The 22,046-nt window shown below is 50.0% G+C and overlaps 1 protein-coding gene, 1 long non-coding RNA gene and 1 pseudogene across 2 annotated transcripts; 2 read left to right on the top strand and 1 right to left on the bottom strand.

The window, feature by feature from the left end:
* Positions 1–553: 553 nt before the first annotated feature.
* Positions 554–9,018, top strand: LOC117083337. Its single transcript, XR_004437053.1, has 3 exons — positions 554–583; positions 1,426–1,428; positions 8,220–9,018. It is a non-coding gene; the product is annotated as an uncharacterized LOC117083337 (long non-coding RNA).
* A 434-nt stretch (positions 9,019–9,452) lies between these two features.
* Positions 9,453–14,655, bottom strand: LOC117083335 (intraflagellar transport protein 122 homolog). The gene is made up of 2 exons (XM_033210876.1): positions 14,460–14,655; positions 9,453–11,318 (listed from the first exon to the last, which is right to left on the bottom strand). The coding sequence occupies exons 1-2, from the start codon at positions 14,547–14,549 to the stop codon at positions 11,034–11,036; spliced, it is 375 nt and encodes a 124-aa protein (XP_033066767.1). The 5' UTR covers positions 14,550–14,655; the 3' UTR covers positions 9,453–11,033.
* A 4,909-nt stretch (positions 14,656–19,564) lies between these two features.
* On the top strand, positions 19,565–21,764 carry LOC117083334 (annotated as a pseudogene).
* The last annotated feature ends 282 nt before the right edge of the window (positions 21,765–22,046 follow it).

Raw genomic sequence — 22,046 nt, 5'->3', positions numbered from 1 at the left:
AGCACTTTGGGAGGCTGAGGCGGGTGGATCACAAGGTCAGGAGATCGAGAACTTCCTGGCTAACACGATGAAACCCCATCTCTACTGCAAATACAAAAAATTAGCCAGACGTGGTGGCGGGCGCCTGTAGTCCCAGCTACTTGGGAGGCTGAAGCAGGAGAATGGCGTGAACCTGGGAGGCAGAGCCTGCAGTGAGCAAAGATCACACCACTGCACTCCAGCCTGGGTGACAGAGGGAGACTCTGTCTCAAAAAATAATAATAATAATAATAATAATAATAATAAAAAACATATGACTCAGAGACATTTTCTAAAAACAAAAATAGAAACCAACAAAAACATAATAAATAAAATGCAGAAAAGGCAGCTTGCCCGCCCCTCCCCCATGCTCAGTTTGTGTCTGGGCCGCAGCTGTCCCCTGGGTTTACTGGAGCCACTGTATTTCTCCATCCACAGTGGGACTTTGGGGCCAGGAGGAAGCAAAATGTTTTGTTTTTTTTTTTTTTGAGGCGGAGTCTCGCTCTGTCGCCCAGGCTGGAGTGCAGTGGCCAGATCTCAGCTCACTGCAAGCTCCGCCTCCCAGGTTTACGCCATTCTCCTGCCTCAGCCTCCCGAGTAGCTGGGACTACAGGCGCCCGCCACCTCGCCCGGCTAGTTTTTGTATTTTTAGTAGAGACGGGGTTTCACCGTGTTAGCCAGGATGGTCTCGATCTCCTGACCTCGTGATCCGCCCGTCTCGGCCTCCCAAAGTGCTGGGATTACAGGCTTGAGCCACCGCGCCCGGCCGCAAAATGTTTTTGAAGACAAATCTGGCGGCTCCCTGGCAGCCCTGGTTCTCTTCACAAGGAGAGGCTGAGGTCACACCATCTGATGCCCAGTGGAGAGGACACTGGCTTCCCGGGCTGTTCCCTGGGGACAGGTGACTCTGGGTCTCCCGCATGGACAGAACTGACGTCCTGGGATGTTCCCTGGGGACAAGTGACTCCTGGGTCTCCTGAATAGATGGAACTGGCTTCCTGGGATGTTCCCTGGGGGCAGTTGACTCCTCCTGGGCTGCTCCCACTGTTGCTGGTGCTCTGGATGGAGGGGGAGGCCACAGGGCCACACTTGGAGATGTGCTGGTATTGGGTCATGTCACCTCCAGGCCCAGTAGGGGACAAGCAGGCAAGGTGGCTTCTCTGGGCATCTTCTGCCCTGGCCCTGGTCCTCCTTGGGCTGCTGGATTTCTGAAGTAAAGGTGGGAAAGGTCACAGTGAAGACCTTTTTCACCAAACATTCCAGCCTTTGATTCCCCTTTGGTTGGGACAGAAAAGTTGGACTTAATTTTGGGGGATGGGGAAGGTAGGTGGCCATGGAATAATTATATATTTTTTCCTACTGGGGATTCCTCAATGTGCCTAGAATGTCACAGCTACCAAAAGTCAGGCTGTCAGGTTGTCAGGGGGCCCAGGTGACTGGAGCAGCTCTATGTGTGGCCTGAGGGTTCCCTGGCTAGTACTGACCCAGGGGTCCCGCATCAGCTGGTCCTCTGTGGGTCACTCTCTGGGGTCAAGGATCAGAAATTTCTTGACAAATATTTCAATTCAGAAGGAATATAGACATTACATATTTTCCTTGCGAAGTATGTTTTTTTGAGCCTGAGAAGTTCTGCCTGCCAAATGGCAGGGCCCTGGTCCCATGTGGTAGAGGAGAGAGCCAAGACCCACACGACCATGGTGGGGCTGTGATACTCGTGGCCAAGGAAGAGTTCTGGGGCAGCTTAAGGGGAGTCCTAGAAAAGGCGCTCAGCTTCTGGCCTTGGGAATATGTGGTGATGAAGCCAACGTCAGCTATTTTCGTGTTGTGCTCTTCATCCAGGAGTCCTGTCACTCAGGTCTTGGCGGCTGACTTTGGTGGCAGTACTGGAGGGCAGATAGTACTTGCAGAAACATGGCTCGAGCTGCCTCCTCCTCTATGTGGCCGGGCTGGAGTGTTTGGTGGAAAAGGTCTTCACTATGAGTATCACCATAGCTCAGTATGGGATGTCCGAGGTTTCAATGACATGATATGGCTTTATTATGATGGAGCACTCAGGGCCTTTGTGACTTCTACCTTTCTGTGTAGACGCAGAAGGCTAGGAGAGCCCCTAATTTTATTTTTACAGCCACCTGAGTCCCAGTGAGTTTGTGCTGGGTCAACTTCACCTCACCCAGGCTTCCCTGGCCAATGGTCTTGAGGACTTTGGCATTTTTAAGGGCCTCCTCGATGGTGGAAGCCAGACCTGGAGAAGGTGCCTTCTCACAGGGCCAGCACTTCCAGAGGGGAGTGGCACTGGGGTGGGGGCACAGACTCTGACAGGCCCTTGGGGAGCTCAAGCAGGGCCCACAAGATCCCCCTCTCAGATTGCAAATTGGCATTAAGTGGCGGAGATTCAGTATTCATACCTGGGAGACACTTGCCCTCAAAGTGAAAGGAAATCCTGGGGAGGCTTTGGTGCTCTGGCAGGCAGACGGTGGGACTGCAGCCAGGCCCTCTCCTTTGCGTGAGGCTTTATGGGGCCTCAGCGTCTCCCACGATGACAGGGTCCCCCTGAGCTCCTCTCTTCAGTGTTCCCACACGAGCCTGAGTGTGGAGGACTTTCTGAGCCATTGCCCTCTGACTTCCCCTTCGTGGGCTGGGGAAGAGCTGTGAGGAGCTGTAAGGTGTGTGGTCGGGGCCTTTGGGTGGCCATCTCTGAAGATGGAGGCAGCCATCTTGGGGCACCCGAGCCCTAGCCCTTGGGATCCCAGGTGTAGGCTCTGCCTCTGCCTCTGAACAGCTGAATGACATGGGCAGCCACTGTGGGTGGCAAACAGGGAAGGCCATGATGAGGTCTCCATTCCAGGCTGATGTTCCAGATCTGTGAGGGGGAGAATCAGGAAGGCCAGGGTAATCACCTTGCCCAGTGGTGGCCTCTGCCATGGGTACACAGACCCCAGGCCAGGGAAGAGACACGGCCGCAACCTTGGAGGAGGGGCCTCTGCCCACCTGTGTGACAGCCACCAGGGGCTCCTGGCTTCACAGCATTGCTGGGGAGAGATGGGAAACCGAGGCCTGGGGACCCTCAGCTGCCTGAGGTGCGGCTAGACTCAGATCCACCTGAGGCTGCCCAGTCCACCTCTCCCTTACTTCCTCCTTCCAAGAATATGGGCACAATGGTGAGCATTTGGAGACGAGAGATCGGGACCAGTCCCAGCCGGAACCACTGCCCCACTGCTCAGCCTCTGGCAGCCACTCCTCTCTGGCCTGAGTGTCCTCTTAGTTCAATGGGCATCGCCAGGTCTCTGTGGTACCTTCTTTGTCACAGGCACGTGAGGGGTCAACAGGATCATCACCCAGCACTGTTCACAGACACAGACTGAGGCTGGACCCTCGGAGTCAGAGCTGGAGGGGGCCCTTTTGTGCAGATGGGGAAACTGAGCCTTGGACTGACTGTTGCGGGAATCAAGAGACTGGAGAGACCAATGGGTGAAATAGGAGGATTTCATTTAGGTGGCCACCAGCCTAGCAGATTAATATCCAGAGGCTGATCAATGAACAAGGCCAGGCTTAACGTTTATTCAGGTGACTGAAGGGGAGTGGCTAGCCATGGCACAAAACTTGTGGGGCAGGGACAGCAAGCTTACAGAAGCAGAACAAAGGCAGTTAATTAAACTGTGACAGGTTTTGCAACTCAGGCATGTCTTGTGATCTTTGCCATCCTGCGCAGATGGGAAAACAGGAACATATAAAATCCTTGCAAACTTGCAGAAATATTACAAAAATAGTTATAAGAGCAGAACAAAGAATGATGGCATGGGGAGAGAATTCCAGGGGGAGACTGATAAGAACTTGTTTTTCTCATCCCTACTCTTGGAACCATTTCTTTGGGACCCCTGCTTGACCTTGCAGATAATGTTATCATAGCTCCAGCTGGACTTGTTTTCCCTTTACTTGTTTTTCTTATATTTCCTGCTTAATTCTCCCCTTTGATGCTGTTTATAAATAAAGTTTAATAGAAAGAATTATCATTAGAATTTAATTCTCCATGAGGAGTCAGTTCTTTATTTGGCAAAGGTTGATATTTGGTTAAAGCCATTAGTTGGGTGGTGGTTTACCTGGGTACAAGAACCTCTATGGCTGATTGGATGTTTTTGACAAGGAGAGGTAGGAGACAAGGGAGTATGAGGCAGGCTCCCAATATGACCAGAACTATTCCTATTAAGGTCTTAAATCCTCCAAGGGACGAACACCAGCCCCCAAAGAGGGTATCTGGAGACCATCCTTTCCAAATTTGGACTGGGACATGGGCTAATGTTTGAATTTTTGCAGTTATATCTTCGACGACCTTCCTATTGTCATCAATTTCTAGACAACAGTTAGTTTAAACTTTCCACATACCCCTCCTTCTAACATGGATCGAGGGAGTAGCAAGAACAAAGTAATGAATAGTATACTCATACCCAGTATGGACAGCAGAGGTCCTTAACCAGGGGAGGAGGTTGAGCACAGTGACAGGTTAATAGTAAAACAATTAAGATTACAAGGAAAGTTACTGGGCTTAAGATTTCTAACTACATTTACTTCCTTGATGAAACCTTGGCCATGCATAGACTAGTCAGCTTCCGGGGTGACTAGAGCAGGGCTGCTGTCTCCTCAAGCTTCAGCCGTGTGTAGACTGTTCAGCTTCTGAAGTCACCAGAGCAGGGCTGTTGTCACTTTCACTGGCACCTCGGTCCTGTCATAGGATCAGCCGGTTTGGATGGTCTGGGTCTTGCTGGCTGGTCCACTTGTCCTGGGCTGCTGGTTTCAGCCAACTGTGGTGGATCTAAGGCATGATTCCTGCAACTTTAACAGCAGTGACAGTGGACAAGATTACAGTATGGGGCCCATCCCATGTGGGTCCTGAAGTGGTTGGATTCTATTTCTTGACCTAAACAGAGTCCCTGGGTCTAAAGGGGTGTGTGTGGTCTATTAGGCCTATGGGCATTCTTTCCTGTACCCAGCCATGGATCTCTTGCATGGCTCTCCCTAAGGCCTGCACCTGCCTTCTCAAGGTTAGCTTCCCTAACTCATGGAATGACCTTTAATTTGACCTATGGTTGGGGGTGGCTGGCCGAACAAGATTTCAGAGGGTGAATATCTAGTTTGTTTGGTGGGGGTACACCTGACTCAGAGGAGGATCATGGGCAGGACCTGATCCTATCTTAGATGAGTTTTTTGGCAACATTTCTTTAGTAGCTGCTTGAGTGTCCGGTTCATGTGCTCCACTCTTCCTGAGCTTTGTGGCCAGTTGGCCGTGTGCAATTTCCATTTCCTGAATCCCCAGGGGCCTGGTTTGCAACACGTATGTCCAGCACTGGTCTATATTCATTAGTCCTTGGTTTCCACACTGGCAAAAGCAGAGTGTTCTATGGTGACCGGCATCAGGCCAAGGTCCGGTGTTCTAACAGCCATTTCAAATGTCCTTGAATGCCCTGTACAGCTTCTTCGGAAAGTGGGTATTGACAAACCTGAACCAGTGTTACCCCCAATTTTAGTTCCACTATCACTGGTGCCTGGTTCACAGCCAGGCCAGGGGGATTATCCTCAGTCTACACTCCAGGAATTTTACTAGGTAACTTACACAGCTCATCTAGCCCCAGCTTTGGCAACCCTTCTGCATACAGTCTCCATTCCTCTGCCTGCAGGACGGTAAGGGTTAACACCATTTCTTCAGGATGGAGCAGGCTTAAAGTCACGGGCTGTATCACTGCCAAGTGTTCAGCCCCAGTATTTAAAGTCCATCAGGTAGTCCCCTACTTCCACTGTGATAGGGGCTCCTGGGGGCCTAAGGAGATGGAGCCCAGTCTGGCCTAGTCCGCATACCTTTCAGTCCCTGCCAGCCCAATGAAGTCAGCGTCTAGCTCCTTCTGGGTATGATAGCCTTTAGCTGGCAGCCTTCTAACTGCTTGGCTTTCGTCCTCTCCCTCATTGCCTTCTGGACATTCATTCTTCCCGTGTCCTTTCCTCTTGCACCGCGCACACTGGTCCCTATCTACTCTTGCCCGATTCTTGGGTCTTTGCCTGATTTGACCTCTTCCTTGTCTGCACCTATGTCCATGTCCTCTCACGACACTTGCCCCCGCCTCTGTAAGTGCTGCTGCCAGCAAATCGGTCTTTTTCCTGAGTCTCTGATCAGCCTCCTTCTTCGCCTCCTGATCATGGTTAACATACACCTTAGTCAGGTCACTTCTAAAAGCTGAGTGGGCCGGGCGCGGTGGCTCAAGCCTGTAATCCCAGCACTTTGGGAGGCCGAGACGGGTGGATCACGAGGTCAGGAGATCGAGACCCTCCTGGCTAACACGGTGAAACCCCGTCTCTACTAAAAAATACAAAAAACTAGCCGGGCGAGGTGGCGGGCGCCTGTAGTCCCAGCTACTCGGGAGGCTGAGGCAGGAGAATGGCGTAAACCCGGGAGGCGGAGCTTGCAGTGAGCTGAGATCCGGCCACTGCACTCTAGCCTGGGCGGCAGAGCGAGACTCCGTCTCAAAAAAAAAAAAAAAAAAAAAAAAAAAGCTGAGTGGCATTCACACCTGCAAAGCCCTCTAGCTTTTGCAGCTTCCCCCTAATGTCCCCCTGGGCTTTTCCTACAAATGCTGTGTTCACCATGTGCTGATTTTCAGTGGCCTCGGGGTCAAATGCGGGAGTATAAAACTGCAACACCTCACAGAGTCTCTCATAAAACTGGCTGGGGCTTTCATCAATTCCCTGAAGCACCTCTGAGATCTTTCCTGTATCGATAGCCTTCTTTCTACCCTCCCTTAATCCTTGCACCCAGTGCTTCTTGGTACCTCTGTAGGTGCTGAAACTGGGCTGCATCATTTGGGTCCCAGTTAGGGTCTGCTTCTCGGAACTGGCCCTGAGCATAAGCCTGAACATTAAGTGTGCCTTCTGGAGCACTGGCTTCTAACCAGTGGAGGGCTGCCTGGGTTACCCTCCGGCACTCCTCAGTGTTAAACAGCGTCAGTAGGAGCTGTTTGCAGTCTGGCCAAGTTGGACTGTGTGTCAGGAAGATGGAATGCATTAGATCTGTGAGGGCTTGTGCTTCTCCGTGTAGGAGGGAGTACGGTGTTTCCAGTTTAGGAGATCAGTGGTTGAAAAAGGCTGGTAAACGAAAGTTTGTTCTCCTCCTTGCACTTGGCTCTGTTCATTATAATAAGGGGTCCCCTTGTTTCCCTGAGAGGCATTTGCATAGCCTGGGTGCAGCCAGACTGGAGGCAGCCTGCTTGATCATTCTGACTGTCCTCCTTGACCCCCTGGGGTGAGGGCTCAGATTTCTCCCTCTGGGGTGTAGCCTGGGGCATATCACCATCTGAGTCTGGCTGCTCAGGGGCCAGCCTTGGTAAAGGGTGGGTAGATTGGAGTGTAGGGAGGAGGGGTCTCTATCTCCTCCGGTGATTCCTGCAAAACTAGTTTTTCCTGTGACTTTCCCTTTGTCTCTGTAGCTGACAGTGAAGCTGAATTCTCTTTCACTTTTGGCTCAACTCAAGCTACTAGCGTTCTGCAATAAGCTAATAGGCAGGGCTGCATTCAGCCATGAGCCAATATACGGGAACTGGTCTGGATGCCCTGGCTGTTCTCCGACCCTAGTCACCACCTGATATACATGGCCAATTGTTTATCTATCTATAGTCCTTTAGGCCAGCCATCCTACACCAAAAGAGGGCCATTCTATTTCACAGAGAGTTCTTAACCTCTGGGGGGGTCAACTTGATTCCATAGTCCCCCTTATAACCTTTCTTAAAGTTCTTTAACGTACATTCTAATGGAGTGGGTTTTGACGACTTCCCTCCCATTTCCTCCTTTTTTGGCACAACACACTCACTCTCACTTTCACTTCAGACTCATTAGATCGTCCCCCTCGCTGGAGTCTTTCAGACGCTGCTTAGCTTTGAAGTGATTGTTAATCCCCCCACAATTTAGTAATTCCTGAGCCACATGCGGTAGCCCATGTAGGATGTTCGCCACTAGTCCTGATCAGTCCCACACTTTGCTTGGAGCATACAGTCTACGCTAAGAGCCCTGCAACCCTCACACATCGCTCCCTGCGTTGGTTCCTCCCGGAACCGTCTCTTTCATACGCACCCACACACGTCCCTGCTCCATTTCCTTTCTCAACCAATTTAGCAAGCCACTCTTGCATCCTGGGTTGGTTGGGGTGTAGGTTTCATCCAAAATAGCAAGCCACTCTCATGTCCTAGGTCAGATTACTTGTATGCCCTGGGTGCCAGTTTCATCTGACTTTGCGAGCCACTCTTGTATCCTGGGTCAGACTACTTGGTGCACCCCCAGGAGCTGATCAAGTTCCCTTCCACCCTTATGGGACAGGTCCTGCCTTGGGCCCCAAACCTTACTGCGGTCCTGAAGCGTGCTGTTCCTGGAATCATCCTGTAGCCCCTTTAGGTTCCGCTGCACTGTCGGGTAAGGGCACCAGACCACGGGAGAGCTGATCTCCCCTCCGGGTTGAAGTTCTCCCAACAGCGCCTGGGGTCACAGGTCTCTGCTGGCCCCAGGGCTCCAGTCCCACAGGCAAATGAGACAGTAAACCTGTTGTCTCTGCTCCTGGCTGGCTTGCCAAAATGTTGTGGGAATCAGGAGACTGGAGAGACCAATGGGTGAAACAGGAGGATTTCATTTAGGTGGCCACTGGCCCAGCGGATTAATATCCAGAGGCTGAGCAATGAACAAAGACCAGGCTTGACTTTTATTCAGGCGACTGAAGGGGAGTGGCTAGCTAGTGGTGCGAAAATTGTGGGGTGGGGAAAGCGAGCTTACAGAAGTAGAACAAAGGCAGTTAATCAAACTGTGACAGGTTTTGCAACTCAGGCATGTCTTGTGACCTTTGCCATCCTGCACAGATGGGAAAACAGGAACATATAAAATCCTCGCAAACTTGCAGTGTTTGGACAAACGGAGGCAAGATGGTGCACTTCCGGGTTCTTCATCACCAACTTTTCCCGCGCGGGCGAAAATGCAGCCGGCACCCGGGAAGGTGCAGACCAACCGGGCATGCGCCAGGTGACGTCAATCTGAAGAGACCAAGATTTACCTGGTCGCACCTGCGGAACGCACCCCCCCCGACACGCCCATGCCCCGCCTATTGCCCTCCCACTCCTAGAAAAGCCGCTCTGGCCAGCGGGCCGCGCGGACTTCCCAGCTCCTCCACTCCTGTCAGGAATGTAGGAACTCCGTCCGAGAGCTCCACGGGAGACTCTGTTGGCCTCCTTTGCCGGAGGCCGACAGACCTCTCCTCCCCACACCTTAGGTGACCAAAAATAAACTTGCAGTTTTGCTCCTACCTTTGCCTACTCGCTGGTTCTTTTGTGCCCGCTCTGGTGGTCTTTAGAAAAAACAAATCATGTAGAAATAGTTATGAAAATAGTTATGAGAGCAGAATAAAGAATGATGGCATGGGGACAAAATTCCAGGGGGATACTAACAAACTTGTTTTTCTCGTCCCTGCTCTTGGAACCCATTTCTTTGGGGCCCCTGCCTGGCCTTGCAGATAATGTTATCATAGCTCCAGCTGGACTTGTTTTCCCTTTACTTGTTTTTCTTATATCTCCTGCTTCAGGACAGTGCAGCCAAGAAAGGCAGAGCCAGCCTGCGACTGTGCCAACCGAGAGGCAGGCTGGGGAGCCTTCTCTCCTGCTCTGGGCTTCTTTGCACACCCTTTGTTCAGCCTGTCTGTCAGTAATGAAACATCCACAAGACAGGACAAAATGCAGTTGTAAATACAATGCAGTGGGGCCCAGGCAGGAAGGAGGGGTGCTGGCTGTAAAAGGGTAGCACAACACTAGGCACCTTGTGGTGGTGGCCATGTTCAGTGCCATGACTGTGGGGGGCGGTTACACATGCCAACATGGGTGGGAAAATTGTCCTGTAGCTTTGCACACTGTTATCATTGTGGGAAACTGGGCAAAGGGTATAAGGCATCTCTATATTATTTCCTGCAACTTATGTGAGTCTACAATTACCTTAACATTTTGCCATGCTGGATAAGCACATTTACTGACACAGAACCATGCTTCAGGAGATTGCTGAGTGAAAAGGCCAGATGACGAGTTTATAGCCAGCACTTCATAGACAGTGATAGGGCTGCCATAACCAAATGTGAGGTGAAATGAGAAGATGGCCATAGAGGAAGGGATGAGAAGTCTTGTTTACAGGCCAGGCTAGGGGAATACAGTAAATCTGAGGTTCCATCTATAGGTAGCAATACTTACACACATAAAAGTCATGAAACAGTATTTGCAGTGTGATTCCACTTTTGTTTAAAAATGTTGTAACATCACATGCTCCTAATTGTATATTAATGATACATTACATATTCACACAGAAAAGGTCTAAGCAGATGTATTTCAACATGTTTAGGAGTGATTCTGTCCTGAGGATGGGATGCTGAGGGCTAAAGTTTCTCGCTGGTTTGCGTCTCTGTTTTATGGCAATCCTACAGTGAGCACCATCTGCATGGGGTGCAGGAGGCGGAGGGGAGACAAGCCTGCATTCGGGAGGTCAATCTCAGCCGCCTGTCTCTGGTTCTGCCCTCCTCCATTCTGTGGCTCCTCCCTTCAGTGCCCCATTTCTGCTGTGGCCTCCTCTTAGTTCAGGGGGCTTGTGCAGAGTCCCATGCTCCCTTATTGGCTCACAGACCTCAGGCCTCACCCCCCACCCACTCATTCTCTCTCTTCCCCTCTCTCTCGCACACACATCACCACCATCACACATGTGCTCACACACACACCCTGCTGGACTCTCGGCTTTGCTGCTCACTCCACTCGGCCCACGTTGGGCTCTCCGTAAAATACACTCTACTGACAACACTGTATACCCCTCCCATCCCTACCAGAAGGGGGACCAGGAAGAAATTGAGGCACAGGGAGGTTGAGCTATTTGCCCCCAGAAACGCAGGTTGCAAGGAGTGGATATAGGACCGCAGGTTCCAAGCCCAGACTGCCTCCCATGACATCACAGTTGCCATTCTTCTCTCCTTGCTACTCTCCCCAAAGCACCAGCAAGGGGCCTGGCTTCCCTAATCTTGTCTGCATTGCCAGCGCTGAGAGTGGACAGGCACTCCCAGTTACCTGTAGCACCTCCACAGCAGAAATGAAGACGTGGAGGCAGAAGATCTTGGAACCATTGTAGCCGACCACAAAGCCCTGGAATTTCTGCCGGTGCACAGGGAAGGTGCTGGCTTTGATGTTGAGGTAGCCTCCTCCTGAGAAGCAGAGCATGTCCTCACACCGGGTGTTCCAGGCCACACTGTTGGCGTTTGGTTCCTGGGGGACAGGGACAGTGGGGATCCTGTGAGAACCACCCTGGGCGTGGGCAGCGCTTGCACATTTCAGCCCAATACCCTCTTAAAGACTGAATCCCACTAAATTGCTTACAGTGGGATGGAGGGAAAGGAGGAAAGGGGACCAAAAAGATATGAACAGAGGCAAGCCCCTCCATGCACCTGCGTGTTGTTGGAATTTTTGAGTAAGCAGGTGTTACTTTTGAAAAATATTCTCCTGACGATTCCTCAAGGATCTGGAACTAGAAGTGCAATTTGACCCAGCCATCCCATTACTGGGTATATACCCAAAGGATTATAAATTGTGTTGCTATAAAGACACATGCACATGTATGTTTATTGTGGCACTGTTTGCAGTGGCAGAGACTTGGAACCAATCCAAATGTCCATCAGGATAGACTGGATTAAGAAAATGTGGTACATATACACTGCACTATGCAGCCATAAAAAAGGATGCGTTCATGTCCTTTGTAGGGACATGGATGAAGCTGGAAACCATCATTCTGAGCAAACTATCACAAGGACAGAAAACCAAACACTGCATGTTCTCACTCATAGGTGGGAATTGAACAATGAGAACACTTGGACACAGGATGGGGAACATCACATACCAGGACCTGTCGTGGGGTGGGGGGAGGGGGGATGGATAGCATTAGGAGATATACCTAATGTGAATGATGAGTTAATAGGTGCAGCACACCAACATGGCACATGTATACGTATGTAACAAACCTGCACATTGTGCACATGTACCCTAGAACTTAAAGTATAATAATATTAAAAAATATATATTCTCCTGAAATATGAGTCCCTGTATAGAAAGTGGAGAATCAGACCGGGTGCAGTGGTTCACATCTGTAATCCCAGCACTTTGGGAGGCCAAGGTAGGTGGATCACCTGAGGTCAGGAGTTCGAGACCAGCCTGGCCAACATGATGAAACCCTGTTTCTAGTAAACATACAAAAATTAGCCAGGCGTGGTAGCACGTGCCTGTAATCCCAGCTACTTGGGAGGCTGAGACAGGAGAATGGCTTGAACCTAGGAGGTGGAGGTTGCAGTGAGCCAAGATCGTGGCATTGCACCTCCAGCCTGGGCAACAAGAGTGAAACTCCATCTCAAAAAAAGAAAAAAAAGAAAAAAAAAGAAAAAAAAAAGAATCGGCAAAGTGGGATTCCACTTCTATTACAGAAGACACACACATCTCTATACACAGAAGAATGTTTACAAGAATATGTTCCAAAAAAGGCTGAGGCAGGAGAATTGCTTGAACCTGGGAGGCAGAGGTTGCAGTAAGCTGAGATTGTGCCATTGTACTTCACCCTGGGCAACAGAACAAAAGCAAAACTCCATCTCAAAAAAAAAAAAAAAAAAAAAAAAGAATATGATGTTCCAAAAGATTAACAGCATTTCTGGGTGGGTGAAATTGCATAATTAGAAAATCTTTTTTGTTTGCCTGAATTTGTTCTGTCATGAACATCTATCTATTCTGTTTGATAATAAGAGAAAGAACAGTGAGTTATTTTTAAGATTTGAAAAGAATATCTTGTCTTTGTATTTACAGTCCACACATTGTGAAAACAGAGTCACCCTGGGAGGCACCCACTGCACCTCAGTTCCCTACTCAGCCCTGGAGACTTGGGGGCCAGCAGATGCTCACACTTTCTGCCTAGAATGTTTTACAATGTCTGAATCTTTTATAATGATTGTGGATTGCTTCTATAATTAGAAAAAATATATATAGCTATTTTATGTGTAGGGGGAGGAGTAGTGGAGAAGAGAAAAAGCCAGCAGGCAATGTCACAGCTGGGAATGCTGATGTCTCCTGGCAGGGCTGAAAATCACCTCCCCTAGCCTGCTACAGAACCAGCAGTGGGGATGGTGGAGCACACACCCTTGCACACTTGTATGGTTCTAGGCTCAGATACAGATTCACATTTGGGGCCAGCTACGCCCCCTATAGGTGGGAGGTGAGGCTGGGGAGAAGGGAGGTAACATTTCAGGCCCCATTTTGTCTCCAGCACTGAGCTAGGCACTGTGGTATCCCCTATTCCCATAGCAATTCTGTGAGGGGCAATTACTAATTTCATTTTAGAGAAAAATAATCAAGGCTCAGAGAGGCTCACTAACTTAAGATCACACAGTAAGGGATCCAGGCAGGACCCAAGCCCAGGTCAGCCTGAAGGCTGTGCCCTCTCTTGCCCCCAAACCATTCTACTCTCTTCGGGACATGAGTGAGTTGAGACTGACAGGGAGTCACCCCTGGGCTAGAGGTGGCCAGGTAACCCCTTCTAATTGACTGAGGCTGTTCCCTACTCCAGGCCCCTCCCCTTCTCGATTCTGCTGCTGAGAACAAGGAGGAGCCTGGTAAGGCTGAGGAAACCAGTTAGGAGGGGCTCCAGCTTTGAGGGGAACTTGATTCTGCCAAACCAGCCCTCCCCACCTTCAAAGCCCAAAAGAGACAAAGAACTGCACGAGCCCAGCAGAAAGCCAGTCAGGTTCCGGGCACAGAGCTGCTGGGCTGTCTTCTCTGGTGACACTTCCTCAGGCCACAGGGCTGGATGACTACACTAAACAATGCCTAGGCCTCCAAAGATCCAAGCACTTCGCATTCTACCGGCTCTTCTAGCATTCTTGTGAATTAAGCAGAAGGCAAGGCTTGCCCATCCCCATGCCCCATCAGATGACAAAACTGATCCTGTTTTCTTCCCGTGCTGTAGGTGCACATAGACACAGGCAGGCCTGCACAGGTAAGACGCAGACTTCTGCAAAGGAAGTGCATCCATCACCCCATTCACTGAACGCTGACAACACGCTCCCCTCAGAGTCATCGCTCCATTTCTTGTTCATGGCAAACGCTTAAGAAAGCTCTGCTGGCTCATCTCATTGGCAAGGAAACCAAAGTTAAAGAGGCCAGTCCAGGCCCTGCGGCTTGTGCCTGCGTGGGAGGAGCAGGTTGTGGCCCAGGGCCTCTGGGACTCTGCACCTGTGCTTGGCCCCTGCCCCTCACTGCTCCTCCCAGAGACCTGCCTGGGCCAGAGCTGGAGAGCCTCCTGCAGGGGCTGGGAAGCTAGAGGAGAGTCTCTAATCAAAGGACGATGTCCCTGGACCCCCTCGAGGACATCACCTGAAAAAGCAGCTCCTTGGTGTCGATGTCATACACCAGGCAAGTGTCGTTTTCATCTACCACGGCCAGCTTCTTACGGGAGGCACTCATGTCCAAGCAGTGCACGGCTGTGGCCTGCTTCAGCAGGATGATAGCAAAGAGATTGTCCACGAAGATCTTCAGGATCTGGCAACATTTCAGTGAAAACAGTGTCAGTCACCATGGCAACAAGATCCTGGTCCACTGCCAGGCCGTTGGAATCCCATGTGCTCTGCAAGAACAACTCCCACCACCTTCACCAGAAGTTCTGTGCAGAGAAAAGGACTCATCAAAAGAAAGAGGGTGGTGGTGGGGGGGGGTGGGCGATGGCTTATCCTCAGCAGGCCAGAAGCGAGGTTCATCAGAGGCTGCAGAAGTAATGACAGCCCCGAGACAGGCCGAGCTCACTTCAGTGTCTGTTCAGACCGGGGATTTATTGATGACATTACCCAAACGGCAGCGTTAGGAGAGGCCACCTAGTAGAGATCTGAGTCAAGAACTAACACAGGAAAAGGCTACTACGAACACTGACAAGACATGTGGTAGAGAATTATAATAATGATGATGACAGCCATCATCTACTGATATCCCTGGTTTAAAAAAATTTTTTTTGAGAGATAAGGTCTTGCTATGCTGCCCAGGCTGACCGCAGTGGCTATTCAGTCTTAATCATATCACACTGCAGCCTCAAATTCCTGAGCTCAAGAAATCCTCCTACCTCAGCCTCCTGAGTAGCTGGGACAACAGGTACCCACACAGTATGCCTGCTTTAATACCCTTGTTTGGGGTTTTTTTTGAAACTGGCTTTAACTCCCAACATTGATATCTGTTTTTGACAGCCCTGTGAAATGCAGTATTATCCTCGTGTCAAACTATAGCCTCGGAGAGGTAAAGTGACCTACCAGGGGGACAAAGCCAGTGAGTAGCTAAGTAAGAACATGACCTCAGGTTCACCTGAGCCCAAAGTCCATCCTCCCATGGGAAGTGAGAGCTGCCTGAGAAAGAAGCGGCCATTCCTCCCCTTGGCATTGCTCTTGACTTCACTCACTGCTCTCACGCCCCGTGACTTCCGTCCCCAGCAAAGACCTGACAAGCCTCAGCCATAAGCCACCTGCTGCATGGCTTGGCTCTCAGGCTAATGCAGCTATATTTTCAGTTTTTTGTTTTGTTTTGAGATGGAGTCTCATTCTGTCGTCCAGGCTGGAGGACAGTGGTGCGATCTCAGCTCACTGCAACCTCCACCTTCTGGGTTCAAGAGATTCTCCTGTCTCGGCCTCCCGAGTAGCTGGGATTACAGGCGCCTGCCACCACGTCCAGCTAATTTTTGTATTTTTAGTAGAGACGGGGTTTTGCCATATTGGCCAGGCTGGTCTCAAACTCCTGACCTCAAGTGATCCACCCGACTCAGCCTCCCAAAATGCTGGCGTTACAGGTATGAGACACTGTGCCTGGCTCATTTTCACTTTCAAAGTTTCATGTAGCAGCCCACTTAGAACTTTTCTTATGTTGAGCAAAGAACATGCTTGTACATGCATACACACACACATAAATCTGTTTAACTTTGTGTAACCTGGATATCCCACAACTAACTGGCTAAAGGCTGATTTTTCTTATGACATCTATCAGTATCCTGAGGACCCAGCATTCTCTAGGACACATGCTAGAACACACTGCCCTAATCCACTCGCTGCCCTAATCGGGAGCTGACCTAGGTAACAATCTCTGCCTCCCTCTAGAAATCCACAGAAGCAGCATCTCTAACAAATCTCCCACCTTCTGGTGACCTTAAGCCACTAATCCACTTTACATGTAGCCAAAGGTTATAGCTCAACTCTGCCAAAACATGGGCCTGCTATGAGTGTGAGGGCCACAGCACCTTTGGCCTGAGGCTGTCCTCAAAAAACAAAAACTCTTCTCTGAAGTCTCAGAGTTGGAAAGAGGGGTGAAGCAATTTGCCTGAGGCCACACAGCTGCACTGAGAGGTTAAGTAACTTGCCAGAGGCAAAACAGCTGCACAAGAAGTTAAGTAATTTGCCTGGGGTCACACAGTTACACAGAGAGGTTTAACCTGCCTGAGGCCATGCAGCTGCACAGAGAAACTACCTAACTTGCCTGATGTCACACAGCTTCACAGAGTGGTTAAGTAACTTGTCTGAGGCCGGCCGGGCGCGGTGGCTCAAGCCTGTAATCCCAGCACTTTGGGAGGCCGAGACGGGCGGATCACGAGGTCAGGAGATCGAGACCATCCTGGCTAACACGGTGAAACCCCGTCTCTACTAAAATATACAAAAAATTAGCCGGGCGAGATGGCGGGCGCCTGTAGTCCCAGCTACTCGGGAGGCTGAGGCGAGAGAATGGCGTAAACCCGGGAGGCGGAGCTTGCAGTGAGCTGAGATCCGGCCACGGCACTCCAGCCTGGGCGACAGAGCGAGACTCCGTCTCAAAAAAAAAAAAAAAAAAAAAAAAAAAAAACTTGTCTGAGGCCACATACCGCACAGAGAGGTTAAATAACTTACCTGAGGCTGCACAGAGAGATTAAGTAACTGCTGAGATCACACAGTTGCACAGAGAGGTTAAGTAGCTTGTTTTAGGCTACACAGCTGCACAGAGAACTTAAGTAACTTCCTTGAGGCCACACAGCTGCACAGAGAGGTTAAGTCACTTGCCAGAGGCAAAAAAGCTGTGCAGAGAGGTTAAATGGCTTGCCAGAGGCAAAGCAGCTGCACAGAGAGGTTAAGTCACTTGCCTGAGGCCACAAAGCTGCACAGAGAGATTAAGTAACTTGTCTGAAGTCACACAGCTGCACAGAGAGGTTTAAGTAGCTTCCCTTAGGCCACACAGCTGCACAGAGGGATTGAGTAACTCGCCTGAAGCCACATAGCTGCACAGAGAATTTAAGTAACTCGACTGAAGCTGCACACAGAGGTTAAGTAACTCGCCTGAGTTCACACAGCTGCACAGAGAGGTTAAGTAACTTGCCTGAGGTCACACAGCCGCACAGAGAGGTGGGGGCATCACTGGAGCTCCAGAGTCAAGGCTACAGTGAGCAGTGACTGTGCCACTGCATTCCAGCTTGGGCAACAGTCAAGACCCTGTCTCAAAAAGAAAGCAAAAAATAATACAAAAAAGTCTGGCTGGGCACGGTGGCTCATGCCTGTAATCCCAGCACTTTGGGAGGCCGAGGCAGGCAGATCACTAGGTCAGGAGATGGAGACCATCCTGGCTAACATGGTGAAACACCGTCTCTGCTAAAAAATACAAAAAATTAGCCGGGCGTGGTGGCAGGTGCCTGTAGACCCAGCTACTTGGGAGGCTGAGGCAGGAGAATGGCGTGAACCTGGGAGGCAGAGCTTGCAGTGAGCCGGGATCACGCACTCCAGCCTGGGTGATAGAGCGAGACTCTGTCTCAAAAAAAAAAAAAAAAAGGTCAAACATAGAGTTAATGTATAAGTCAGCAATTCTTCTCCTAGGTATATGCCAAAGAGAATGGAAAACATATGTTCATAAAAAACCTGTACACCAAAACTCACAGCAGCATTATTTATAGTAGCCAATAAGAAATAAGCTAAATGTTTATCAATTGATAAATGGATTTTAAAATGTGCTATATCTATATAGTGGAATATTTAGTCAAAAATGAATAAATCATGTTTGGGCATAGTAGCACATGCCTGTATTCTGAGCACGTTGGGAGGCCAAGGTGGGAGGATCCCTTGAGACCAGGATTTTTTTTTTTGGAGGTGGAGTCTCGCTCTGTCGCCCTGGCTGGAGTGCAGTGGCGTAATCTCGGCTCACTGCAAGCTCCGTCTCCTGGGTTCACGCCATTCTCCTGCCTCAGCCTCCTGAGGAGCTGGGACTACAGGCGCCCACCACGACGCCCGGCTAATTTTTTGTATTTTTTAGTAGAGACAGGGTTTCACCGTGTTAGCCAGGATGGTCTCTATCTCCTGACCTCGTGATCCGCCCGTCTCAGCCTCCCAAAGTGCTGGGATTACAGGCGTGAGCCACCGTGCCCGGTGAGACCAGGATTTTGAGACAAGCCTATGCAACACAGCCAGAAACCCTCTACAAAAACATAAAAATTAGTCAGGTGTAACGGCAAGCACCTGTAGTTCCAGCTACTTAGGAGGCTGGGACAGGAAGATCGCTTGTGCCCAAGAGTTTGAGATCGCAATGAGCTATGAGTGTGTCACTGCACTCCAACCTGGGTGACAGACTGAGACCTTGTATCTTAAAAAAGAAAAAAAAAAAAAAAGATAAATCATGCTGCAACACAGATGACTTTGAAAACATGGTAAGAAGTCAGTCTAAAAAGACCCCATATTGTATTATTTCATTTCAATGAAATGTCTGGAATAGGCAAATCCATAGAAACAGAAAATAACTGTTGCCATGGGATGGGGAATTGGAGGAATGGGGAGTCACTGCCAATGGGAACTGGGTTTCTTTTTTCTTTTTTTTTGAGACGGAGTTTCGCTCGTTTCCCAGGCTGGAGTGCAATGGCACAATCTCGGTTCACCACAATCCCCGCCTCCCAGGTTCAAGCGATTCTCCTGCCTCAGCCTCCCGAGTAACTGGGATTACAGACATGTGCCACCACACCCAGCTAATTTTGTATTTTTAGTACAGATGGGGTTTCACCATGTTGGTCAGGCTGGTCTTGAACTCAAAACCTCAGGTGATCTGCCCACCTTGACCTCCCAAAGTGCTGGGATTACAGGTGTGAGCCACCACGCCCAGCTGGAACTGCGTTTCTTTTTGGGGTGATGTAAATGTTCCGAAATTAGATAGTGGTGATGGTTCCACAACTTCGTTAATATACAAAAAACTCTGAATTATATGCTTTTTTTGAGATGGGGTCTCACTCTGTCACTCAGGCTGCAGTGCAGTGGCATGATCACAGCTAACCACATCCTTGATCTCCTGAGCTCAGGTGTTCCTCCCACCTCAGTCTCCCGAGTAGCTGGGACTACAGGTACACACCACCACACCTGGCTAATTTATGTATTTTTTTTTGTAGAAATGGAGTCTCACCATTTTGCCCAGTACTCGGATCTGAATTGTACACTTTAAGAGGGTGACTTTTATAATATGTAAATGATATCTCAATTAAAAATTACGTATGTGGCTTACATTATATTTTATTGGACATTATTCTAGACTATGAACCCTGAAGCCAGGCGCCAAGAGGTACCATGATAAAGTCTTTACATAGTGATTCCACAGCAGAGGGCCTGGGCTCCAGTTCTACCCCACAGACCCCAGCCCGCTTGTTCCTTCCCTGGCATCTGAGGAGCTATGGCGTGGAGCTTTCCCAGACTGGCTCTGTGACTTTTTAGAGATGGCGGAAGCATCACCCACCTTATTCCCCAGGTCCAGGACACTCTTGATACTGGCAGACAAGCCCTTCTTCCTGGTCCTGGAGGAAGACGGCACAACTGTAGAGACAGAAGAGTCCTTCCTTCCAAGCTCTGGCAGGCGATAGTGTTCCTGGTCCTCCAGAAGGGGCAGAAATGGGAGCCCCCATCAGAACAGGTGAGGTCCCACCTGTCGGGGGAGGAAACTGGGACCCTGGGAGAAGTCTTCAAGGGGTGCTAACCATCTGCTTGTCTCGATGCAGGGGATGAGGCACCCACTGTCTCTCTCCCATAAGCTTGCCAAGAAGATGGATGTGGCCCACATAACCTTTGACCTGAACAAGCTGAGCCCATAGGACTTCATCAGCTGCCTGAACATGAAGGCGACTTTCTATGATGTGTACTCCCTTTCCTATGATCTATACTGCATGAGGCTGAGTGCATGGTGAGTGAATTGGGATTTACTGGGGACACCTCCATGACACCCTCCATCCCATCCTATCTCTTTAGTCATTTGGACTCATCTGATCTGGATTGGTCTTTGATTTGTCTGTGCACTCCCACTAGAGTGTCAGCTCCTGGAGGACAGGAATCCCATTAGCCCTGCTCATCCCTGTATCATCCTTGTATCACACCTAGTGACAGCCTGGCATATTGAGGGTGCTCAGTGCATGTTGGTTGAGTGAGTAGCTGATGGCACCAGGACAAGGAGCAAATCTTGAAGCTGAGGGGAATCCCAAATCCTATCTTCAGACAGACTTTGTTCCTTTCTGGCACAGGTGAAATGGAGCCTGGGGAGGAGGTGATGGGAGAAGGAAAAATGCCACCATGGATTCTGTTACACAGAAGCCAGTGGGTATACCATCTCCCACCCAAACAGGGGAGCAGCTCCAAGTACCCCTGGTGACAGTGGCCACATGACTTCAACCTGGGCAATCAGAAGAGCCCAACCTACCCAGCCACAGTGATTAGCTAACGTCTGGGCATGTGACCAATCAGGTGGCGAGGGTCAGGGCAAGGGTTGGTAGCAGGGGAGAGAAGGTCTATTTCTGTTGGGTGGCTGGGGCTGTGGGTGCCATCCTGTCACCTTGAAGGGAAAACCCACCTGAGCACGACATCCACACTGAGGGAAGGACACAAGAGTCAGAGGTTGGGAGAGAGTCCAGGTGACATTATTGAGCACCCAGGTGCAGCCAAGGTACAGTTACCCCAGAACATTCTCACTGGGATCCAGGTGGCTGTGAAGGTCACCTAGAGAGGTCAGCAGAGCTTCTCCAGTCTCTGGAGTTGATAGCTGTGAAGTTGATATAATGAGGACCCCAAATCACCCAATCTCAACCAGCTCCTTCCAGTGACTGCCATCATGCGCACTCTACACCGAGTCATGTAGCATGCCAGCTGGGACAGCTACTTTACTACATCCTAGAGCCCCACCAAAAGCAGGAGGAAGAGGCCTGAGGCAAGTTCCAGTAAATACTATCTGCCCTACAGTACCACCACCAAAATAAACACTTCTACAGGAACCTCATGCCCCAGAATGTACTTGTATTTACAAGACGCCAACTACAACATAAAATATCTTTGTCTTTGGCACCAGATTTATGATAGGCTACAAGCTGGACACCTTTTGTGTAACTCCTCGTTGTACTGCCCTATGGTGAATGGATAGAGGTGGAATCTGGAGTCATTTTTTACACCACCATAACCAGAACCTTACCATTTGTCAGACCTTTGTGGAGCTGAGGAAACAAATACTGTGTGGCAAACATAAGAGACAGTTGTTCCTTTCTTCAGAAGGAGAAGGGGCCTGGCGCAGTGGCTCACGCCTGTAATCCCAACACTTTGGGAGGCCGAGGCGGGCGGATCATGAGGTCAGGAGATTGAGACGAGCCGAGATCATCCTAACTAATACGGTGAAACTCCATCTCTACTAAAAATACAAAAACAAAATTAGCTGGGCGTGGTAGCGGGCACCTATAGTCCCAGCTACTCAGGAGGCTGAGGCAGGAGAATGGCGTGAACCCGAAAGGCAGAGCTTGCAGTGAGCCGAGATCACACCACTGCATTCCAGCCTGGGAGACAGAGCGAGACTCCAAAAAAAATTTAAAAACATAGAGAAGGACTCATCAACACACTGCTGCCTGCAAACCCAGGGAAAGACCACCCTACACTACGTTATATGGCATCTGTAAATCAACATGGGCCAGCGGGA

Source organism: Trachypithecus francoisi, unplaced genomic scaffold, assembly GCF_009764315.1.
Source record: "Trachypithecus francoisi isolate TF-2019V2 unplaced genomic scaffold, Tfra_2.0 Lachesis_group0, whole genome shotgun sequence".
NCBI lineage: Eukaryota > Metazoa > Chordata > Mammalia > Primates > Cercopithecidae > Trachypithecus > Trachypithecus francoisi.
This window is presented reverse-complemented; position numbering and strand designations above follow the sequence as displayed.

What these genes read in the sequence shown, in the direction of transcription:
- LOC117083335 (XM_033210876.1), bottom strand. Translation starts at nt 14,549, where the DNA reads ATGAGTGCCTCCCGTAAGAAGCTGGCCGTGGTAGATGAAAACGACACT. An exon ending in CCAAGGAGCTGCTTTTTCAG is followed by an intron (nt 11,319 to 14,459) that starts GTGATGTCCTCG and finishes CCTGTCCCCCAG; the next exon opens with GAACCAAACGCCAACAGTGT.